Source organism: Lepus europaeus, chromosome 15 (genome assembly GCF_033115175.1).
Source record: "Lepus europaeus isolate LE1 chromosome 15, mLepTim1.pri, whole genome shotgun sequence".
Taxonomy (NCBI): domain Eukaryota; kingdom Metazoa; phylum Chordata; class Mammalia; order Lagomorpha; family Leporidae; genus Lepus; species Lepus europaeus.
In genome coordinates this window covers 58,640,940-58,665,957 of record NC_084841.1, presented here as the reverse complement: position 1 = coordinate 58,665,957, position 25,018 = coordinate 58,640,940, and the positions used below count along the sequence as shown (strand labels likewise).

The following is a 25,018-nucleotide window of genomic DNA, read 5'->3' as shown; positions in this document are numbered from 1 at the left end:
AAGCCAAGTTGATAATTTTTTTAAAAATTAGATAGTGTATGGGGTAGCCACTACAAGTCATTTGTTAACTCCAAGTCCACTGTTTCAGTGCAGTTAGGGTGTTCCTAAAGTTCCAAGTTAGAGGGCCCTAAGAATATCTCATTCATACCTAAAACTATCCTTCATTAAGTACAATGTGTTGATTCAACATTTTATATTTTCAAGTGCAAATAGAAAAGAAACAAAGCACTATGTTTACCGGCAAGGCCTGGCTTAGGAAAAAGTCAAAGCAGTCTAGACAGTAAAATAGAAAGGTTAAGGGACAGGTGTTGTGGCGCAGCAGGTTAAGCCTCTGCTTGCAATCAATACCTGTACCCCATGCATCCCATATCAGAGCAGCAGTTAGAGTCTTGGCTGCTGTACTTGCAATCCAGCTCCCTGCTAATGTGCCTGGGAAAGCAGCAGAAGATGGCCCAAGTGCTTAAGTCCTAGCTAGCCATGTGGGAGACCCAGATGGAATTCCTGGTTCTTGGCCTCAGCCTGGCCCAGGCTTGGTTGTTGCAGCCATTTAGGGAGTGAATCAGCAGACGGACGACCTCTCTCCCCCAGACTCTCTGTTGTTCTGCCTTATACATACATACATACATACACACACACATACATCTTTAAAAAACAATACCAGAAAGGTTAAAAAAAAGGTAAGTGGTTAGTGGCTGGTCAGCATCAGCATTTATCTAACCTTTCATTTGTTCACTGAAATCTTGCTAACATGTAACATGGGCACATATCAGTCTAAATTCAGTTAAGGGCAGACAGACACAGCAGAAAAAACTCCTGAAATGAAGTCAACTTTTATCATTTTACTTGCAGAGCTGAATACTGGTTCTACACTAGTTGAGTATGGGAAGCATGGGTTCCAACCTCAGTTCTCTCAATTAGTGACTGTCCATTTTAGCAAAATTGTTAACTACTTGTGCAGTAGCTTCACCACCTGTGAAACAAGGCTGAAGAGAGGACTTCATGAGAACATAAAGTACCTCAACAAGAGGTACTTAATGTTCGTTCCTTCAGACTAAACACCCTATGAAAACTGCTATTAAAACTCCAGCTTATTGATGGCAGTGTGTACCATCAGATAAGAAGAGAATGATTACTTGGATTATTTTTATATTATCAAAGAATATGCAACAAAATGGGCTGTTTTACTTGTCATTTAAATGAGATGCTATGGTTTGCATGTCTCCATCACTCTCAAATTCATGTTGAAACTCAATCCTCAGTGCAATAATATTGACAGGGGCTTTGGAAGGTGATCAAGCCATGAGGGCTTTGACCTTGGAAGTGGGACTGGAACCCTTATAAAAGGGTTTGCGGAAGCCTGTCTGGCCCTTGTGCTCTCCTTCTGCCATGTGAAGAAAACAGTTCATCCCTTCCTCCATGTGAGGATACAGCCAGAGCACACCACTTAGGAAAACAGAGAGTGAGCCTGCACCAGACACATAATCCACTGGCTCCCTGGTACTGGGTCTCCCAGCCTTCAGAACTGTGAGAAACAGATCTCTATTATTTACAAATTACTCAGGCTAAGGTATTATGTCATAGTAACAAGAGCAGACTAAAGGCAGGTAAGACTATTTTAAAAAACAGAAAAATCAGAAGAGAAATGTTGTGGTGCAGTGGGTTTAGCCACAGCTTGCAACACTGACATCCCATATCAGAGTGCCAGGACTCGCTGCTCTGCTTCTGATCCAGCTCCCTGCCAATGTACAGAAGGCAGCACAGGAAGGTCAAGTACTTCAGGTCTCAGCCATCCATGTAGTTGGGAGACCAGAATGGAACTCCTGGCTCCTGGCTCCAACCTGGCCCAGCCCTGGCAGTTGTGGCCATTTGGGGAGTAAAGCCGTGAACGAAGATCTCTCATTCTCTCTCTCAGTCTCTCTCTTTCTCTGTTGTTCTGCCTTTCAAACAAACAAAAAATCTTTTGTTAAAATTGGAATAATAAGAGGAACAAAAAATAAATGGAAATTAGGTGGTGAATGTTATGATTTTAATGTATACAAAAATTATAAAAAGGCAAAATGAAGTACCTGAGATTTTTTTTTTACCTTTTTTTAAAGATTTATTTATTTATTTGAAAGGCAGAGAGAGAGAAGGAAAGAGAGAAATCTTCTGTCCACTAGTTCACCCCCATAAACGGCTGCAACAGCTGGGGTTGGGCCAGGTAGAAGCCAGGAACTGCTTCTGGGTCTCCCACACAGGTGCAGGGGCTCAAGCACTTGGGTCATCCTCTGCTGCTTTCCCAGGCCATAGCAGAGAGCTGGATAGGAAGTGGAGCAGCTAGGATTCGACTGCTGCCCCTGACAATGGTTTTTACAATAGCATATATGTTCTGAGTGTTTGTGCTGCTATTACTGTGACCAAAGGGAAAAAAAAATCAAGATTGATGAGATATAAATTAATGAATATAAAAACCAAACTGAAACGTGAGATAAGGAAAACTGAGATTATATTGGACCCAAAAAAAGTGCTAGCATATTTACTATGCACACTAAGAAAGTGTTCGGATTATAAGCATTTTTTTTTTTTTTTGGACAGGCAGAGTTAGACAGTGAGAGAGAGAGACAGAGACAGAGAGAAAGGTCTTCCTTCTGTTGGTTCATTTGGGGGGCGTGCTGCGCCGATTCGAAGCCAGGAGCCAGGTGCTTCTTCTGGGTCTCCCATGCAGGTGCAGGGACTCAAGGACTTGGGCCATCTTCTACTGCTTTCCCAGGCCACAGCAGAGAGCTGGATTGGAAGAGGAGCAGCCGGGAATAGAACTGGCGCCCATATGGGATGCAGCGCCGCAGGTGGAGGATTAACCTACTGCGCCATGGCCCTGGACCCATAAGCATATATTTTTAAAGTGGAATTTTGAGTTAAACAACTTACTATAGTCTTGCAAAATAGAGATATGAAGTTTCAGCCGACTGAATGTCACATCCTTACCACCATTCATCCCCCTCATCCTATGAAATTAGAATTTATCAATGTAACTTTTAACTGTAATTAGAGGAAGGCAATCACAGCACCTAAATCATCAGAGTGAGGAGTGAGTACTTGCAGCAGCAGTTAAGACACCACTTGGGATGCCTATATCCCCATCAGAGAGCTTGGGTTTGAGTGCTGGCTCTGATTCCAATTCCAGCTTCTAGCTAATGTGCAGCCTGGGTGACAGCAGGCGACTGCTCAGGTAGATGTTCTACCCACAAGGGACATCTGGATTGAGCTCTTGGCTCCTTGCTTTGGCCTTCCCTAGTCCAAGCAGTTGCCAGCATCTGGGGAGTGAACCAGTAGATAGGAGCTAGCTCGTTCACTCTGCCTTTCAAACAAATGAAATATTATTTTTTTAGAAAAAAAAAAAAAAAAAAAGAATAGAAAAAGCACCAGACAACATTTATTCAACTCTCTTATTTTAAAAAAAATGAGGAAAGGACCAGCATTGTGGCCCAGCGGGTAAAGCTACCACCTATAATGCTGGCATCCCATATGGGTGCCAGTTTGAGTCCTGGCTGCTCCACTTCTGATCCCACTCCCTGCTGATGGCCTGGGAAAGCGGCAGAAGATGGCCCAAGTGCTTGGGCCCCTATCATCCACGTGGGAGATCTGGAAGAAGCTCCTGGTTCCTGACTTTGGTCTGGCCCAACCCCAGCCTTTGTAGCACCTGGGGAGTGAACCAAGGGATGAAAGATCTCTCTCTGCAACTCTTTCAAATGAATAAATACATAAATCTTTTTTTTAAAAAAATGGGGAAATCAAGACACAGAAACCAATATAACATATTAATTAAGGGGAATAATTTAATTTGTTTTTAAAAACACATGTAGAAGATCCCATTTTATATTATAAGGTTTTTACTCTTCAGTTTTGCACAGTACACTGATTTTCTGGTAGATATCTAACGCAAGGTTCTTTTCCACAGGTAATTGGGCAGCTTATAGCCCAATGGCAAATTGTATATTTGGTGACACATTTTCTAAACACAATTGATTTAACAAGGATTGGGCAGCTGACCCTCCACATGAATCCTAGCACAGAAAGATGAACTAAATCAATAAAATTTCCTTTCTTGAAATACAAGCAAGATAATCGATCATTTATCAGTTCTGAAAGCAAAAGGTACAAGGTCATGTTGTAGGTAGGTATTCACTACTAGATTTCATGTGCAAGATAAAAATATGCAAAGGCAGAAACTCCAAGCAAGCAGAGAGGAGAAAGGATAGCAGAGCGTGCTGAGTGCGTGCAGATGGTCCACCAGAGAAATGGGAATTGCTCCTGGGAACTCCGCTTTGCTTCCCAATGGCTTTCCCATTTCAGACCTATGAACAACTTAAACATCCTTCTTCTCTTAAAACAATCTGAAGGAATTTCTCCTTCTTGGAAACAAAAGAGCTTAATCAGAACAGAAAGATTAAACAACAATTCAAATACATACCACAACATTACATATTCTCACCAACCATTTCCAAAATATTTTTGCTTTCAATGGAAGGGACTGAACTTTTTAGGGAGTTCTCTAGGAACAGCGAAGGCTGACGACCACCATGGAAATTACGTTACTAAGACTGCACACCAGTGTCAATCTGAGAGCTGACACGGAAGTCTGTGAAGTACAACGAATGGGTGGAGAGAGTAAAATGAGGGGCAGATAGAGAAAACCAAGAATACAGTCAGCTTCAACCCAAGTGGGCACCTTCTTTGCTGACCACAGAACTCCTCCCCAGGCGCTTTCTGTACCTCCCACCCCCCCTTCCCCGGGCTTTCCAAGTGCACGGTTCTGGTTCTGAGCAATGGCAGTCATGACCACTGCTGCCGCCAAGGGGAAAATGCCTCGCAACACTCACTTCATTAACACCTTCACGTCAGTGGAACAGTTAGGACAGTGGCAATCTACACTGAATATGATGCCAGCTTTCAGGTGATACTTGCTTCTCAAGACACACACTCCATATCGCAAAGGACAGACAACATCTCTTACGCATTTATAGGAGGTACCACTGTTTACAAATACGGTGGACATGGCTTTATTTGAACAAGTATAAGAGGGAGCTCCTAGTGCACTACAGCAATGCAAAGTTGGATGTTCCAACAAGACAGTAATAACTCTACTTCTCTGGAAAACTAATGTAGAACCAATAGCACATGAAAGAAAATTCACATGAGGAAACCCAACATTAATAAACTGGAAAACAGAGAAACCTTACTAGTAAACAATACATTTAATAATGAAGTAATGCTTTGAGTCTAATTAGCAAAAGATAATTTTATGATAATGTCCTGTGCTGTTGAAGATATGGTGAATCAACTTTAACAAGCTGCAGTTGGTACAGTAAACTGGAAACAATCTGTTGGAAATCAACTCAACAATTTAAATGAAAAGCCACACATTTTTATAACCTTTTCCTTAATAATTATAAGTTTGTTTTTAAAAAGAACATTTATTTATTTATTTTGAAAGAGTTGGAGAGAGAGGAGAGAGAGAGACAGAGAGATGCTCCATCTACTGGTTCACTCCTCAAGTGGCCACAACAGGCAGCACTGGACCAGGCCAGACAAAGCCAGGAGGGTCCAGGAGCTTCTTCAGGGTCTCCCACATGGGTGTCAGGGGCACAAACACTTCGGCCATCATCCGCTGCAGGGAGCCAGATCACAAGTGGAGTAGCTGGGACATGACCCAGTACCCATATGGGACGCTGGTGTTGCAGGCAGCGACTTTACCTGCTGTGCCAGATTTCATCCCAGGATTATTTCTAATATCAACAATAAATAAATGGTAACTAACACAACATTCAACTGATGGGCTACTACCCAACCACCAAAAAAAAAGATGGATAATTCTTATAATTTATAAAAAAGTGGAAACAAGGTCTAAAGTTATTGTATATACACTACAATGACAAGTAAGTAAAGACTGGAAAGAAATGTGACAAGCTAGCAGTATACTATGGTGCTAGCATTATAGGTCCTTTTTTCTCTTCTGTTTAAAATTTTTTCAGTATTAGGAACGATGTTATAGTGCAGGTTGGGCCCCTGCCACCAACCTGGGAAACTCAAATTGAGTTCTGACCCCAGGCTTAGGCCTGGCCCAGTCCCGACTGTTGCAGCCATCTGAGGAGTAAACAAGTGGATGGAGGATCTCTTTCTTTCTGTCTCTCCCTCTCTCTCTCTGCAACTCTCCCTTTCAAATAAATGAAATAAATCTTAAAACAATGTTTTCTCTATTGTGACTATGTAATCTTTGTAATAAAGCAAATAGCAAAACCTCCCAACATTATAGCTGTTTGAAGTCCTACATAGAAGTGGGGCAAAAGAGCCCCAAGGACGTCATCATTTCATGGTAGGATACCTGTTATTGAAGCTGGTAACTGAGCCAGCAAGGGCCTCAAATCACACCTTTAAAAAAAACCTGAAGAGGGAAGGAAGGTGGGAAATACAGCCGATAAAGTTTTTTTTTTTTTTTTAAACTTAAAGGGATCAACTTTTAGTTATCTGGAAAATTTATATACTTGGAGAAACATTTTGCCACATTATGCCATTGAAATGACTAGATACAATGACTGAAAATCTTTTTAGTGATGAAAAAAACTGATTCAGCTTTTGCAAAGTGCAAAAATTATACCAGAAATATTGTCTTATAATTCAGGAGGCTTAGTCTCAGAGAAAGGCCATCCTGAATATTAGAGACTAGAAGTTTTATTTTTACTTAGATAATAGGATTATTAGATTCTATCCTTGTAATTACTGTTCTAATACCTTATGTATATGGCAATAATTTTAATGTTATAATAAAAAATTAATGTTAAGACATTTAAATGCCGTGACACATTAAATAAAGCTATATAGAAACAGTAATACTACTACAAAACCTAAAACAAGAAGAAATTCCAAAATTTTATTGAATATCAAAAGAAAGAACATTGCAAGCATCTTTAAGCAAATTCCTTATTTTCCAAAAGACAAACACATAATTCTAGAAAAATCATGTACAAAAAAACAATTAGTAAATAACTCAAATACTATGTTGGACTTGAAGAATTAATGGGAAAAACCCCAAACATGTGAAAGCCAAAAGCAAATGAAAATGGATGTTAGTTTAGAAATGAGCCTGTAATTCTTCCACAGTGGTTCTTGAAATCTCTGTAGAATTAAGTTCCACAGATATTCTCAAAAATCATAACTATATATTTTAAGCAAAAAGATATAGTAATGCATTCTAAGAAAAATTCTACTGGAGAAATAAATTCTAAGTTAAATAAATGGGCACATTCATAAATTTTTATTTTTTTCTTTTAATTTCTTAAAACTACAATATATCTAACATAACATTTTAAAATTTATTTTTATGTATTTTAAAGGCAGAGAGACAGAGAAAGAAATAGAGATAGACAGACACAGAGATCTTCCATCTGCTGGTTCAATCCCTGAGCTGGGCTAGGCCCAAGTCAGGAGCAGGGAATTCAATCCTAGGCAGGGAGTCAACTACATGCGCCATCACCTCTCCATCTCAGGACGTGCACTAAGAAGAAGCTGGAATCAGAAGCAGAGCTGGAAATCAAACTGAGGCACTCCAATACGGGATGCAGGCATCCCAACTGCTGCTGCAAACACCTGCCCTTCAAAATAATTTAAATCTTGTCATTTAGCATACACTGAGCTGAAAAGGTTAGCATTCCAGTACTTTTAACCTTGCTAGTTAACCATGTGCCATATACTAGTTTAAACCTATTTTTAAAATATAATTCATAAATCATTTCAATAATTTAAAATTAAGGAGATAGGCATTGTGGCACAGCGGATTAAGTACCTGCCTGGGATGCATGAATCCCACACTGGAGTGCTGATTTGAGTGACAGCATCTCCGCTTCCAATCCAGCTTCCCTGATAATGCATCTTGGGAGGTAGCAGATGATGGTTCAAGTGCTTGGTCCCTGTCATCCATGTGGGAGACCTGGATGGAATTCCAGTCTCTTTGCTTTGGCCTGGCCCAGCCCTAGCTGTTGTGGGCATTTGGGGAATTAACCAGCAAATGGAAGATCTGTCTCTCTCCCCGTCTATCGCTCTCATCTTCCAATTAGTTGAAAATAAGTAAATTAAAAAAAAAAGACATTTAAGAAAAAATAAAAGCTTCAGAAAACAATAAAGTGTTTAATACTTAAAAATTAAATTAAAAAGACTCATAGATTATTCTTAATATATTTTTCTGCCTGAGGAAGCTAATGTAATAATATGAAAGAAAGCATGGGAAGTTACAAATGATCTTCACTTAAAAGCAATAGTACTGGGGTCAGTATTGTTGCAGCAGATTAGGTTGCTGCCTGAGACACATACATCCCATACAGGCATGGTTCAAGTCCTGGCTGTTCCACTTCCTAGCAAGCTTTGTGCTAATGTGCCTGGGAAAGCAGTGGAAGATGATCCAAGTACGTGGGTCCCTGCCGCCTAAGTAGGAGACCTGGATGGAGTTCCTAGCTCCTGGCTTCAGCCTAGTCCGGCCCTAACAGCAGCAGGCTTCTGGTGAGTGAACCCGAAGATGCAAGATCTCCTCTTTCTCTGTCTCTCCCTTTCAAATAAATAAATCTTAAAAAACAAAATAATGAGGGAGGGTAGGATAAGAAATATCATTATGTTCTTAAAACTGTATATATGAAATACATGAGGTTTGTTCCCTAAACTAAAAAATTTTTTAAAAAGGACAAAACTGGGGCCAATGCTGTGGTGCAGTGAGTTAATGCCCTGGCCTGATGCTGTGATATAGTGGGTAAAGCCTCCGCCTGCAGTGCTGGCATCCCATATGGGTGCCAGTTCGAGACCCGGCTGCTCCACTTCCTATCAGGCTCTCTGCTGTGGCCTGGGAAGGCAGTGGAGGATGGCCCACATCCTTGGGCCCCAGCACCCACGTGGGAAACCTGGAGGAAGCTCCTGGCTCCTGGCTTCAGATCGGTGCAGTCCCGGCTGTTGCGGCTAATTGGGGAGTGAACCATAGGATGGAAGACCTCTCTCTCTCTGCCTCTCCTCTCTCTGTGTAACTCCGACTTTCAAGTAAAATAAATAAATCTTAAAAAAAAAAAAGACAAAACTAATGGTACAATTCTGTGTCCCTATTTAGTATTTAGGTCGATCCCATTTAATACATATATACACTTATAAATGGTAGACACAGGGAGTCTAATGAAACGTCTCAAAAGCATACACTATTTCTATTATACTAAACTGAACTCTTAAAAACATAAATTCATTTCTATAACCTTTTCCTAAATGATCTTCCTGGAATAGGGGAGGAGACATATAAGACAAATCTTTATGTTGTCATATGAAATGATACTTCCATTAAAAATAAAATTATTAATAAATTAATAAAAATTAAAAATAATTTCTAGAGGCTGGCATTGTGGCATGGCCTGGGAAAAGCAGCCAGAGGTGGCTCAAGTGCTTGGAATCCTGCTACTCACAAAGGGGACCTGGAGAAAGCTCCTGGCTCCTGGCTCCTGGCTTTGGCCTGGCCCAGCCCTGGCCATTGCAGCTGTTTGTGGAGTGAGCCAGCAGATGGAAAGATCTCTCTCTCTCTCTCTCAAACTCTTTCAAATAAATAAATACTTGAAAACAATAATTTCCAGTAGCAACTAATCTACTTTATATAATTATATATATTAATAAAACACATACTCTCTTTTTTTTTAAAGATTTATTTATTTATTTGAAAGTCAGAGTTACACAAACACAGAGAGAGAGAGAGAGAGAGAGAGAGAGAGAGAGAGAGAGAATCTTCTATCTACTGGCTGATTTCCCCAAACAGCTGCAATGGCCAGGGCTGGGCCAGGCCCAAGCCAGGAGCCAGGAGTTTCTTCCAGGTCTCCTCCATGGGTGCAGGGGCTCAAGGAAGTGGGCCATCTTCTGCTTTCCCAGGCCATAGCAGAGAGCTGGATCGGAAGTGGAGCAGTCGGGACTCGAACTGGCATCCATATGGGATGCCAGCACTGCAGGCGGAGGCTTTACCCACTATATCACAGCATCGGCCCCTAAAATACATACTCTTTAGTCGACTCTTGATTATTGTGTATGTATAGATTCCAAAAGTTTTGGCACGGGTGGTGCCGTGGTGCAGTAGGTTAATCCTCCGTCTGCAGTGCCGGCATCCCATATGGGCGCCGGTTCTAGTCCCAGCTGCTCTACTTCCAGTTCAGCTCTCTGCTATGGCCTGGGAGGGTGGTAGGAGATGGCCCAAGTTCTTGGGCCACTGCACCCACATGGAGACCGGGAGGAAGCTCCTGGCTCCTAGCTTCGGATGGGTACAGCTCCGGCCGTTGCAGCCATTTGGGGAGTAAACCAGTGGAAGGAAGACCTTTCTCTCTGTCTCTCCCTCTCACTGTCTGTAACTCTCTCAAATAAAAATAAATAAAATCTTAAAAAAAAATTTTTTTGGCACAAAAATAAACATTTTTTTTTTTTGACAGGCAGAGTTAGAGAGAGACAGAGAAAGGTCTTCTTTTTCCATTGGTTCACCCCCCAAATGGCTGCTACGGCTGGTACACTGCGCCGATCTGAAGCCAGGAGCCAGGTGCCAAGCACTTGGGCCGTCCTCCACTGCCTTCCCCGGCCACAGCATAGAGCTAGACTAGAAGAGGAGCAACCAGGACAGAATCTGGTGCCCCAACTGGGACTAGAACCCGGGGTGCCAGCGTCGCAGGCGGAGGATTAGCCAAGCGAGCCATGGTGCCGGCCATAAAATAAACTTTTTTTTTTTTTTGACAGGCAGAGTGGACAGTGAGAGAGACAGAGAAAGGTCTTCCTTTTGCTGTTGGTTTACCCTCCAATGGCCACTGCGGCCGGCGCACCACGCTGATCCGAAGGCAGGAGCCAGGTGCTTATCCTGGTCTCCCATGGAGTGCAGGGCCCAAGCACTTGGGCCATCCTCCACTGCACTCCCGGGCCACAGCAGAGAGCTGGCCTGGAAGAGGGGAAACCGGGACAGAATCCGGCGCCCCAACCGGGACTAGAACCTGGTGAAACTTTCGGATGTGCCCCTGTAGATCCTTATAAGAGTACTGAGCATCGGGCTGGTGCTGTGGCGTAGCGGGTAGAGCTGCCACCTGCAGTGCTGGCATCCTATATGGGTGCCAGTTCTAGTCCCAGCTGCTTTTCTTCCCATCAGCTCTCTGCTATGGCCTGGGAAAGCAGTAGAAGATGGCTCAAGTCCTTGGGCCCCTGCACCTGCGAGACCCAGAGGAAGCTCCTGGCTCTTGGCTTCGGATCGGCACAGCTATGGCTGTTGTGGCCATTTGGGGAGTGAACCAGTGGATGGAGAACCCCCTCCCCTGTGCCTCTCTGTGGCTCTGCCTTTCAAGTAAATAAATCTTTTAAAATATAGAGTATAGGGCCAGCGCTGCAGCACAGCAGGTTAATGCCCTGGCCTGAAGTGCCAACATTCCATATGGGCACCGGTTCTAGTCCCAGCTGCTCCTCTTCTGATCCAGCTCTCTGCTATGGCCTGGGAAAACAATGGAAGATGGCCCAAGTGCTTGGGCCCCTGCACCCACGTGGGAGACCAGGAAGAAGCTCCTGGCTCCGGATGGGCACAGCTTTGGCCACTGCGGGCAACTGGGGAGTGAACCAGCAGATGGAAGACCTCTCTCTGTCTCTACCTCTCTCTGTAACTCTGTCTTTTAAATAAATAAAATAAATGTTTAAAAATAAATAAATAAGTAAATAGAGTATCAAATCCTACAAATAACTGAAAAAAAAAAAAGAGTACCGGGCATATTTTGGAAGAAAGGAACTTCACATATTAAACCAATATACAAACATTTATATGTTAGGATTATACAGCTGAAGGTAACAAATCCAATAACAGGAAGGTCTGAAATAAGGATGAACTAGAACATTCCTGAGATTTCTTAAGTTATGAAATTAATTTAAATTATTAAATTCAATAGTTCAATATGTGGCTAGGCACTGAATGAACTTGACTCAAAATCATTTGAGATGTTTGTATTTGCCAGATTTGGAAAATGATAATTTTATCTGAAATTATAATCTTCCTCTGGCTGCTGAGCAACTTAAACCCCACTAGAATCACACTGGAGGGGAATGTGTATATTCTGTTTTACAAATAAAAATTGCCTGTTGTGTATTTGAACAGCAAGTATCAACACTAAAACACATGCCTGTAGCCCTAGAAAGTAAGGTTAAAATAAAACCAGAGCTCTGAACAGAGCCCTTTTGTTTTTTATGTCTCATCCTTTTATTTCTTTACTGGCACAAGTCTCTCCACCAAATTCCTACATTAAATCTGAAGTCCCACTCCACTCTTGATTCCGGGCTTGCCGTCCACACTAAAACAGGACTCTGAGTCATCTCCCACCTTTCAGTCCTCCTACTGTTTGAACCTTCACTTATGCAGGTAGGGATGTCAGGCCAAGGAAAGGATGGTGCTGGGGGATATGACAGTGATGCTGGGACTCAAACCACAGCCTGTCTGGAGATAACAAGCCCAGTGTAGCTTCATGGGGCTGAAGACAAACTGCCTCCCACCTAAGGGATCTTAAATCATCTGTGCCAGAAGAGTCAAGTAACAGAAAAAAGGGCGGGACATCAAGGATCTAGCACCCTAGTCTCAGTTCGCTGCACTTAAGCAGAGCTAACTGGACAATCTTGTACAAATCACTAATATTCCTGTATTTCCTCACCTATAAAGCAGTTAGAGCCCAGGTTTCCTTCAGCTTCTAGACATGAAACAGTTGACTATAAATAACCAATTACACTGCACAAACCAACCCAGTCTTCTTTCTTTATACCTGCTGTTCAACTTCTTTAAGCTCCTCCTAGCCTCCAGGGAAACTTGCATTCAACTCCATTCATTGTTCAAGGCAGTTCAGGGACTACTGAGTTACCTGAGTGACAGCTACATGTTACTTGATTCCTTTGGCAAAAACTTGGCCTCCAGTTAAAGGGCACAATAGTGTCAGCTTTAATCACTTATCACAGAAGTCCCATTCAGTACTAAGAACAACTTTAGGTTGAAAATGTTACAGACAGGTTTTCACCAGACCTTGGTTTTCTATCTTTACTCATTACCCCTCAACACAGTGTGACCAAAAACCATTATGAACCCAAAATCCAATGGAGCAACCCAATTCCCGTTCTGGAACACCTATGCTTTCAATGGTTCAGTCTTTAATGCTCTTTTCCTAAATCAAGTCTCTCAACATTTTCTAATAAAGGTTTGACAAGTGGCATTTTATGAGCTGGAACAACGTTTTGAAACACAGATCGTAACTCTTTAGACCATGTCCATATACTGACAACTCAATCCTGCCACAAAAGAATTAATCTAAGTCATTTATTCTATCTTCCTAGACAATCAGTACCAATAACTATGAAAACATATCATTTAGGTAGTCTAGTAACTTTTACGTATAAAGTTTAAATATCTTCACTTTTCTTCTTTCTGTCCCTAATGCTTACCAGGGAAACCTGTGAAACTTACCTACCATTATGAAGATAGCTTTACTACAGGACTACAAATTTAAATATTTTCTTTTGATATGAGAATCGCCTCTACTCTATGTATGTGACTCATCTGTTCGCTTGAAATATGGACTTTTAGATTTTTCCATGCATTACCTGGAGATACTATAATCAGACAGCATTTAAGAATGCTCAACCTGTAGTTCCTCTGGCTCCGCCACTTATTAGTCATGGAAAAAATAATTAACTATGGTCTATAAGATGAGACAATTAACAGTATATATTATTAAAGAGGTTGTTTGAGGATAAAATTACAAAGTCTTATCTTCACACACACAAACATACTCCTCTATTTAAAAAGGACAACTAAATGTAAAATAAAACCCTTGACTGAATCTTGTACTGGTGGGGAAAAAAATACTATAAACGATGATACTGAGACACCAGACAAATTATAATATGGGCTGTGGCCGGCGCCGCGGCTCAACAGGCTAATCCTCTGCCTGCGGCGCCGGCACACCAGGTTCTAGTCCCGGTTGGGGCGCCGGATTCTGTCCCGGTTGCCCCTCTTCCAGGCCAGCTCTCTGCTGTGGCCCAGGAGTGCAGTGGAGGATGGCCCAAGTTCTTGGGCCCTGCACCCCATGGGAGACCAGGATAAGCACCTGGCTCCTGCCTTCGGATCAGCACAGTGCGCCGGCCGTGGTGGCCATTGGAGGGTGAACCAATGGCAAACGAAGACCTTTCTCTCTGTCTCTCTCTCTTACTGTCCACTCTGCCTGTCAAAATAAATAAATAAATATGGGCTGTAAGAGACTAAATTTCCTGAATTTACTAACTGTATGTGGTTTCCCAAGAGGATATCCTGGCTCTTACAGTATACACATTAAAATGTTAAGGGTTAAGGGCAAAGATTTCTGCAGCCTACTTTGAAATGATCCAAACCAAAAAACAGAGGAGTGGGGGAAGTAACAATTACAGCAAATGTGAAAAATGGTGAAGACAGGTAAAGTGTATATGTGAGTTCCCTGAACTATTCTCGTAATTTGTCCATAAGCTTAAAAATAATTTTAAATGTCATCTTAACACACTAGTGTTTGTTCTGTTCATTGCTACTCACCTTCTCCACTCCTCTGCATTCACAGAAACATCTTTAAAGTTGCCCACAGTCACTGCGTCCACTTTGTTGAGGCAGCCATCCTTGTTGCCAATGCAGCCAGGCCACTTGGCCTCATCTTAACCTTTTCACAGAGCTCAACACAGGTGACCCTTCGTTCACCTCTTGGTCGTGGCACCACCTCTCCCTGGTTTTCCTTTTATCTCACTGGCTGCTCGTTGTCAAGCTCCTTTGCTGGCTCCCCTACCCCTAAGTACCAGAAGCCTCCTTCTTTTCTTTATCCACTAAATGCCAGACTCGAGACTCCAACTTCTTACAGGTACATCCACCCCTTCGCTCAACAAGCATCTCACACTTTGCTGGCTAAAACCAAAGTCTTGATTCCCTTCTCTATGCCATTCAGATATGCTCCAATAGCATCCCCCACCCCCAGTTGTTCAGGCCAAAATACTAAGAGGTCACCTTGACTTCTCTCATATCCCACATCCAAGTCATCAGTCAGTGATGTCAAAATACCCTCAAAATATAATCTGTCTCCGACCCCTCTCCCCCTGCACTCCCTTCCCTTGTTCAGATACGATGCTCCTCAAGAACATGGCTTCTCCTCAAGAACATAGATTTCCCTGTCTCTTCTTTTGCTCCTATTCTCAGACAAGGTAGCAAAAATCTCATTAAACCTGCAATTAATCATACATATGAGCTCTGGGAGAAAACATACATTCAGACCACACCAGGAGCCATTGCATGACTTTGCATGGAGAAGTGACAAGAACAGTCATCATTTGTAAAAGGCTTACTCTGTCTACCATATTAAGAAAATACAGTTGGGAGAGGTTACGGCAGAGGAGGAAGACAGTGATAACCTATTTCAGTAACTCAACAGAATATGATGATAGTGGCTTACAACAGGGTGGTGGTAGTGAGTGGGAGCTATGACAGGATTTGGGCTGTATTCAGATGATACAGAAAATACACTGTCCTGAAAGAACAGATTTGAAGAGTAAAAGAAGTCTAATCAAGAATAACTCCAGGATTTTGGCCTGAGCCACAGAAGGATGGAGCTGTCAATAACAGAAGTGGGGACGTCTATGGGTAGGGAGCCACTGAGGAAGAAATTTGGGAGTTTAGTTCTGGACATGTTGAGCTTGATGTCTATTATTTCACATTAATGATTTAGAGTATGTGATTGGCATTAGAGAAAGAAGCTAAAGATCTAAATTTGGGCATTGCTGGCTTCAGAGGGTACTTAAAGCCCTAAGATTGAATGAGATTATAGAGTGTAAATAGAAAACAACTAAAAAAGGCTGGACCAGGGCTGTCACATTAAGAGGGCAATGAAAGGTGAGACCATGGAGAATTGGAGAGACAGAAGTAGAAGCAATCTCCTAGAGTAGATGAGAGATGTGATATAACAGAAAAGCACATAGAACATGACTAATTAATCTAAGATAAGCAGCAGGAGACAGCACGTACTGACACAGATGCTGGTAGGTACATGGGCCAGTGGGAGCTTCAATTTTCTTGGCAAAGCTATGAATTGAAAGTGAAGATGGGAAAATGGATATGGGTGGTTTGAGGAAAAGAAGGTAAGAAATAATCATTTATAAGAGCAGGAGAATGAGCAGACTAGGAAAATACAATGTAACCACCAGGCAGCATTAAAGCTCCACTTGAGGCTCATGGTCATATGTAGTTGTGTGCTTTTTTCTGGCTACATTCGCTTATATACAGGAAAAGTGCGAAAAAAGCAGAGTTGGTTTAATCAGGACTCAGGCTCTGCCAAACAAGCAAAAGCAAGGAAGAAGATCCACAGAAGTGGTCAAAATGATTAACCATAGAATTTAAGCAGAGTGAAAGGCAGTGAAAACATCAAGGGAGTAAGTGGCAGGGGAACAGTAACTGATGAATGGATTAGAAATTCCACTGGGGTCAGAAGACGGCTGGGGTTGAGTCACCAGGAGTGAACGGCAAAAACTGGAAGCAGGGGTCACAGAGTAAGCACGGGGAATGGGAGGGGTGGCTGAGGGAGGGTAGAGGGGAAGAGGGGTCTAGGAAATGAGAGATCAAGGGACTGGAAGCTCAGTCATTTTCATTCTTGTCAATTTCAATACAAAGCAAGGTGGTATGGGAGATAGGTATGTGAGCCTTTATGACAGAACCCCAAACTGAGGATTTTTAGCAAAAATAAAAAATAATAATCTGAAAGCACAAAAGAGACTAATGGCACACCCTTTTCCCACCTCAATAAACACTAGCAAGGAGAGCAATGAGAAAATAAACAAACAAACAAAAAAATCAAAACAAAGCACGCACAACTGTACAGTCAGGTTTCCATTAGAGCAAGAAAGGAAAAGGGAATGTTTAAAACAGGTTCAGATTGGATTTTGTGAAAGATGGACAGTAAATTCCAGAGGGCACAGTAGGAGGATATGAAGAGTTGGGGACAGTTAAGCAAAACAGAGAGTGAGTGAGAGTGAGCAGACTCTTTTATGAATGGAGTGCAAGAGATAAAAGGTGACCTGGGCAACTGGAGCCTCTTTGGGTACCCCATGTGCTTCTCCAACAAACAGAAACAGCTGGGTCAAAGTGGTTTGACCTTAAAACTGGAATGCGTGTACTCACTGAGTCAATGTATGAGTTTCCCTACAACCCTGTCAATACATACTGGCAAACCCTTTTCACTCCTGCCAGTGTGACAGGTTTAAAAAAAATCCTCTGCTTCACTTCGCATTTTCTACTGGTGAGGTAGAGCATTTTTTATGTTTACTGGCTAGCAACATTTCCTCTTCTGTGAATGTGCCCATTTTAAAAAGGAAATCTTCCCTGTTCTTATTGATTTACAGTAGTTAAAATCTTTTTCATTCTGCTCTTAATTCATACAAATCAATGTTGTAAACTCCTTGTTTCAAATCTTTCAATGATGCAAGCTCCAGCCACAAATGGCTCAGGTTACCTCTTCCTTACTCCATGTAAGAGGCTGTCTAACTCAGGCCCCAGGTCCAATCTGGCCACACGCTTAGCTTCCTGACTGTCGGTCTGCTTTTGCACCACATGATAGGCTTGGTTTGGTCTACAAAGCAGGAAAATATTTATTATATGGCCCTTTACAGAAAAGTTTTGTGGATCCCTATTCTCCCCTGGGATCCTTGAACTACTTAAGAGTTCCAAGAACACTGTGGGTCTTTATCTTGGTTGGCACTCTCACGGGAATGCGGTCCCCACTGCCCAAAATGCCCTGGCTGTTCCCGTTCTCTTCAAGGAATCTCGTACCAATCCTCCTGGTGCCTGCAATGATTTAATCTCACAAATGCTGTTGACCACATTTATTGTATTCACTTGTTTACCACCCACCCACTCACTCCCCCCCTCCCCAGTTTGTAAAGGACAAGGGATAATACAGCACAATAAATGGCAGAGTCCTTTATGACTTGCCATTAAAAACAAACAAAATAACAAAAACCCAGGGCCAGCTGTGGTGAAACGGGTAAAGATGCTGCTTGCAGTGCTGGCATCCCTTATGGCGCAGGCGTCACGCTGATCCAGCTCCCTGCTAATGGCCTGGGAAAAGCATGAAAAATGGTCCAATCACTTGGGCCCCTGCCACCCATGTGGGAGACCTGGAAAAAGCTCCAGACTCCTGGTTTTGGCCTGGCCCAGCCCTGGCCATTGTAGCCATTTGGGGAGTGAAACAGAAAATGGAAGATCATTCTGTCTCCCTCCTTCTCTCTGTAACTGTGATTTTCAAATAAATAAATAAATTTTTTTAAAAAAGAAAAAGAATTTAAAAACTATTTATTTATTTACTTTCTTTTTTTTTTTTAAATGGAAGGAAAGAGAGAGACAGAGATCTTCCATTTGTTGGTTCACTCCTCAAACACCTGGAATCCCAGCTGGGGCTGGACCAGGCCAAAACCAGAAGCCAGGAACTCAATCCAGGTCTCCCATGTTGGGGGGCAGGGACTCAAGTACTTGAGCCATCAGCTGATGCCTCCGAGGATGCATTAGCAGGAGGTGGGATCAGAAGCTAAGTGGGACTCAAATCTAAGCTTTCCAAGACGGGACACGGATGTTCCAAGTGGTGCCAAACACCAGCCCCTTGCCATCTTCCTTATGGTTTTCAAATTGTTCCCTATTCTCCACACAAAGTAAACTACTAACATTCTATTTAATTAAATATAATAAATTTAAAAAAGGATTTATTTTATTTGAAAGGCAGAGTTACACAGAGCAAGGAAGAGACAGAGACACAGAGAGAGAGAAATATCTTCCTTCTACTGGTTCACAATGGCTGCACTGGAGTGGCTAGCCCAAAGCTAGGAGTCAGGAGCTTCTTCCAGGTCTCCCATGTGTGTGCAGGGACCCAAGCACCAGGCCACCTTCCACTGCCTTTCCCAAGTCATTAGCAGGCAGCTGGATCAGAAGTAGAGCAGCCGGGACTTGAACCGGTGCCTGTGTGGGATGCTGGTGTCCCAGGTGGCAGCTTTACCCACTGCACCACAACACCAGGCCCATAAACATAATGTTTAATGGCAACATAATTAATCAATGGTCCTACAATTTTATGTTCATTTCTTTAAAATCTGGGGGGATAACACCTATTCCTAACCATTTATTTAGTACATCCATGATTTGCTAAAACACTTTTCTTCCCTGAACCCTTCCTTAGTAAAGACAAAAACAATAAATCTTGTCCTTTCTGGAATCAACCTTATAATCTACGGTAGGAATTTATGCCAAGGACAAAGGGACTCCACTGGTAACTATTTCACTAGTGCATGAGTCAATTGCAAAATGCAACTCAAATGTATTTTTTTGCTTTAATTTTCAGTATAAAAATTATCCTTCTACACCTTGTGGGTAATTTTATTTTATCTGGAACATCTTTTTTTTTTTTTTTTTTCTTTTTTGCTCATGTCCCCATTAGGACTTCTGCTTACTTTATCAGGGGTTTACTATGTGTATTTTTTAACACAATTATTTAATGGGCATTTTTACATCTCTTAGCCTCCATATTTATCAAATTTGATGGATTGCTTTGATTTTCTTCCCCCATTTGTTGAGATTGTTACAAAGAATGTTGTACCACAAACATTTGCTGCATTCATTTAGAACTTAGTTTATATATTACAAATTACATATTACGAAGGTAAGCATTTTTTTCCTTTTCTAAAATATATGTGGAAAGTTAAGCCTCATCTGATTTAACTTTACAACTTATACATTCATTATTTCCAACTTAGTTTAATTATCTTAATAATGTGATCTATGATCCATAGTTAATTACTAACAGTTAACAATCTGAATATATATATTACTCAAAAGTGTACAAATAAAAAAAACACAAGGGGCCAGCACTGTGGCACAGTGGGTTAAGTTGCTGTTTGTGAGGCCATCATCTCATATCAATGTGCCAGGAATCGCAGCGGAAGAAGATGGCCCAAGTAGTTGCACCCATACGGAAGACCTGCATGGAGTTCCTAGCTCCTGACTTTGGCCTCGGGCAGCCCTGACTGTTGTGGAACCAGCAGGTGGAAGATCTCTGTCTCTCCTTCTCTCACACTGCCTTTCAAATAAATCAATCTTAAAAAAAAAAAAAAAAAGAGCATGAGCTTTGTAATCAAGCAGATCTTGATTTAGATTCAAGCTTAAACACGGAGCCCTTGGGCAAAGTACTTATCTACATTTCCTTCTCCTATCAGTAACAAGGAAATAACTTCCATGTATAACACAGGGCTAAGATAACAAATGAGAATACTATAACTAAAAATAACAATGTATGCTAAATGCCTCCAAATACACCTAGGCTCATTACAAGGAAAACATGTTAATTCACTCTCTCTTCCCTCCTATCTCAAGCAATAGGGGCAATAAATACGGGTGGTCTCAATTAATGTTAAGATTATCATTACATTTCCTTAAGTAAAAGCAATTTGGCAATATTGGAACATGAGCTTTGGATGTTCACATATTTTCACTTTGGGGACACTATTTTATGGAAATAATCTAAATCAGTATCACTGTTTCATGCATAAATAAGTTCACTAAAGGGGACCACATGGTGGCACAGTGGGTTAAGCTGCTACCTGCAACACTGAATCCCAAATGTGCAGCGATTCAAGTCCTGGCACTCTAGTTCCAATCCAGCTCCCTGCTAATGCACCTGGGAAAGCAGAAGATGGCCCAAGTGCCTGGGCTCCTGCACCCATGTGGGAGACCCAGATGAAGCTCTTGGCGGTAGCCTGTCCCAGCTCTGGGTGTTGGGGTGATTTGGGATGGAAGACCTCTGCCCTTCCCACCACCACGTAACTCTATCTTTCAAATAAACAAATAAATCTTTAAAAAAAAAAAAAAGTTCACTACAGTGTGTCTTACAACTGCACAAAACATTTGTTTAATTTGAGATATTCATATGAATAGCATACAGTTGTTTAAAAATACCAGTAATTTAATAGCATTAAAAAATGCTTAGGTCCTAGATGAAAAATACAAATTTATTCACATAGTAAAGTTTCAACTGCAATAAACTGAAAAAATACTGGAAGGAAACACACCAAAGAGATAATAGTAGCTACTACACAGTCTTGCTCTTGATGATTTTTATTATTTTACGGGGGTGGATGCTTGGTGCTGCAGTTAAGGTGCTGCTTAGGATGCCTGCATCTCATATCAGAGTGACAGGGTGCTGGTCTCGGCTTCCTTCTAGTGCATACACTGAGAGGCAGTCGGTGATGGTTCAAGTAGTTGGGTCCCTGCCATCCATATGGGAGACGCAAACTGCGATCCCAGCTTCTGGTTTGGGCCGGGCCTAGCCTCAGCCACCGTAGACATATTGGGGTGGGGCGGGGGGGGGGGGAGGGGAACAGCATTGGAAGATCTGTGTCTGTCTCTGTCTCTCAAATTAAAAAAAAAAAAAAAAATTAAAGATGTATTTGAAAAGCAGAGCACCAGAGAGAGGGGGAGAGACAGAGAAAGAGGATGAGAGATCTTCCATCCACTGATTCACTCCCCAAATGGCTGCAACATCTGGGGCTGGACCAGGCAGAAGTTGGGAACTCCATCTGGTCTCCCACAAGGGAGCAGAGGCCCAAGCACCTGGGCCATGTTCCGCTGTTTTCCAAGCCCGTTAGCAGGGAGCTGCACTGGATGCAGAACGGCTGGGACGCAAGTGACACACCCGTATGGGGTGCTGGTGTTGCAAGCAGCGGCTGACCTCACTGTGCCACACGTCGGCCCCCTCTTTTTATTTTTATTTAATTTTTAAATTGAGGCACAGTGAGATTAAATGACTTGCCCAGGGTCACACAGACAATTACTCAAAGTGTCTAACCTTGAACCCAAGCAGTCTGGTTTCAGAGCCCCTGTTCCTAACCTCCACACTACACTGAAACATTTTGCTTAGTTACAAAAACTTAACCATTAAAAATGCAAATAATAATCCAAATCTTGCAATCTTTATACTAGTTTCTTCTTTCAGTATTCAAATATTTGCTCTGCCATTGAGTGAGTGCCTTTTTGGAAAAAAAATATAGCTACCATTCTTGTATGGGTTCTATCTATTCCAGAAAATTCCAAGACAAACCTGCATTCCCATTTCCTCTTTCAGTATCTCATTTTGCCATTGTGATTCTGGAACTCTTAACAGTCTGACACTGTACCAACCACCAGTACTGCAAAGAATCCTACCTAGACGGGGGTCTTGGAGCAACTTCTCCTGCACTAAACCCACCAGAAGACCCATCAGTTACCATGTGAAGTTCAGCCCTTCCACAACACAGACAATCCCCTCACCTGCCAACACTCAGCAGCAGAACAGGACCACCTCAGATTGTCAAGCTCCAGGGAAATGTCACTGGTTTTGATCCTTCTTGTTTGAAGATGACACTGTTCCCCACTGTTTTTGAAAACCTCAATCACTCGGATTCAGCTTTCTCACCCTTTTGCTGGTAAACCAAACTGTTTTTGGAGGAACCAGATCTTTTTTGGCACTAACATGTACTCAAATATCAATCGCAGGAAGAAATATTCATAATTTATGCGCTGGCAAACAAAAATAACATCCACTTATTGCTGTGCTCTCCTCTGAGATTTATTTTTGCTAAATTTATTTCATTACACATGTTACTTGCTTTAGCTTCCTTTAGAACCAGATTTCTTAAAGTGTGTGAGGAATCCAACAAGATGAAAATGCAAGAAATCCTTCTAAACATAGGACATTTGCATTTCAATGCGGTTCATTTTCAGCACTTAGAAAACCAGTTCCTGTGATGGTCTTAATGTTACATAAGTGAAAAACCACAGTCACAAAAATAACAAATGCAGTAACAAGTGCTGGTACTGAGAAAATTTACAACCAGAATCCTCACACTTTTACAAAAATCTTATTCAAGGTACATACTAGTAATATAAACGATTGGGGAGTACAGGTGGAAACACACAAGAAAAGGTTTTCCCAGATATCTCACAGGGAGGAACTTAACAGCTCCTGAGTAGGATGAAGATGTAACCACACCAAGGCCAATGCCGGAACTTTTAGGAAAAAGAAAATGGGCACTTCACTGGGTCCCCATTACATGACACGAAGTGAAAAGACCATACAGCCAAACCACTATGCCTTTATGCTTTGTGTATGCCAGGGAGTAAAAAGAATTCGGCACCTTCAAACCAATACTTACTTTGTTTCTGCAATCCCAAGTTTTCAACTTGGAGCAGCCATTCTTTAGGAATGACTAGGGTGCAGGGTAAGGTCAAAGTGCAAGACAGAAGCCTTTCCCGCAAATCGGATCCTCCCCCGTTTCACACTAAATATAAGCTCTTCACCACTCTGATTTGAAAGCTTTGATACAATAGGGAAATCTAAAATCCAGCTGGAACTCTGGGCAGTCAGCACAGCCATTTTACAACCTTACACTTCCAAATACCCACCACAACATACGTCTCGCGCTTAAAATGTATCTTTTCTTTAGGATTAAAATAAAAATAAAAATTAAGAACCACTGATGCACTCATCGTGGAGTCACCACTGTGTCCAAGCAGGGCTCTTACTAAGCTTCTTAATACAACTGTCAAAATCAATTTGTGGATAGTTTCCAACTTCAAACTCCGACATTTCTATCTGCTTATGGACCAAACTGGTTAGTGATTAGGATAAGGGACTGAAGCCGTAAGCAATTTTTGCACAATCCAGTTCATTTAAAGGAAGGAAGCCGTCCGCAAAAGTTTGATGGCGGCGGCTGGCGCCTCCCCGGCAGCTGTCCCCAGCTGCGTGGACGGCTGGGACGCACAAGTGCAAAAGGCGCAAACCCCGATCGGGGACAGACACGACGTCAACAAGTCGGGAGGCCCCCGGGGGCGCCCCGGAAAGGAGCCGCAGCCCCGGGACGCCGCGCAGGGGCGCCGCGGCGGGACAAAGGCCGGCCCACGCCCGCCAGCGCCCGGCTGCGCCGAGAACCGGCGGGAAGCGGCCTTTCTGGGGGCCGCACCCGCGAGCCCTCCGACGCCGCGGCTCCGCAGGCAGGGGCAAACGCCCCCTTCCCTTCCCGCCGCCCCCGACGGGCTCCAGGCCGCGACCTCGGACGCCCCAGCGAGCCGCCTGGCCGCTACTCCGGGCCCCGCAGGACGCCTGGGCGGGCAGCTGTTGGGCTCAGAACCGCGCCGCCGCCGGGCTCCAAACCGCCGGGCGGGCACCGGGAGGACGGGGGAGCCCGGCGCCCCTCTTCACGCCGCGGCGGGCGGCTTCGGAACTCCCTGCCTGGGCTCCCGCCCCTCTCGCCTCGGGCCGCGAATCCTTAACGCCACCTACCCGGTCCCACACCATCCCAGAGGCCTCCGGCGCTCGGGCCTTCTGCCGAAGCGGCGCTGCCTCCCGTCCGGGGCCTGAAATGGCTGCGGAACAAAGAGAATCTGGGCTCGGGCGAGCGCCGGTCCGATTGGCCGGGGGGCGGGGCCCGCCGCGGGAACGTTCGGCGGCGGTCGCCTTGGCAACGGCGGCGGGGCTGGGAAGCCCGCGGCCGGGGCCGGCGGGGCCCGCGGGGCCTGGGCCTTCGGAGCGGGCTCGGCCGCCGGCGGCTCGCGGGCGCAGCCGCTGCCCGAGGGTGCGGTGGGGCGGCGAGCGCCAATGGCCGGCCCGTGTGGCGGCCTCGAGGCCGTGCCGAGCCGTCCGCGGCGCGCTGAGGGGCCGGGGGCCCCGGTGGACGCAGACGTGGCTCGGCGAGGGAGACGAGGGCGGACGGCTGCCTGCTTCGTGCGAGCTGGGCCTCGGAGGTTCGGCGGCCCCGCGCTGTCGGCTCGAAATGAGATGTGCCTTAGCGAAGGCAGCGGAGCGTCTCCTGTGTGTGTGACACGGAACGGTGGGGGCTGCTGCTAGGAATGCCAAGCCCGTCTTCTGCCCTTCACCAGCCACTAGGAGCTGTTAAAATGTCCTCTATT

At 43.6% G+C, this 25,018-nt stretch overlaps 1 protein-coding gene across 1 annotated transcript in view; it reads right to left on the bottom strand.

Annotated features, from left to right (window-relative positions):
• The window catches only part of TNPO1 (transportin 1), a 93,167-nt gene extending 68,666 nt beyond the window's left edge, over positions 1 to 24,501 (bottom strand). The window contains exon 1 of the mRNA XM_062212230.1: positions 24,393 to 24,501. Within this exon, the coding sequence (XP_062068214.1) occupies positions 24,393 to 24,407 (15 nt within the window). The 5' untranslated portion in view covers positions 24,408 to 24,501. The remainder of the gene's footprint in view (positions 1 to 24,392) is intronic.
• Positions 24,502 to 25,018: the final 517 nt, after the last annotated feature.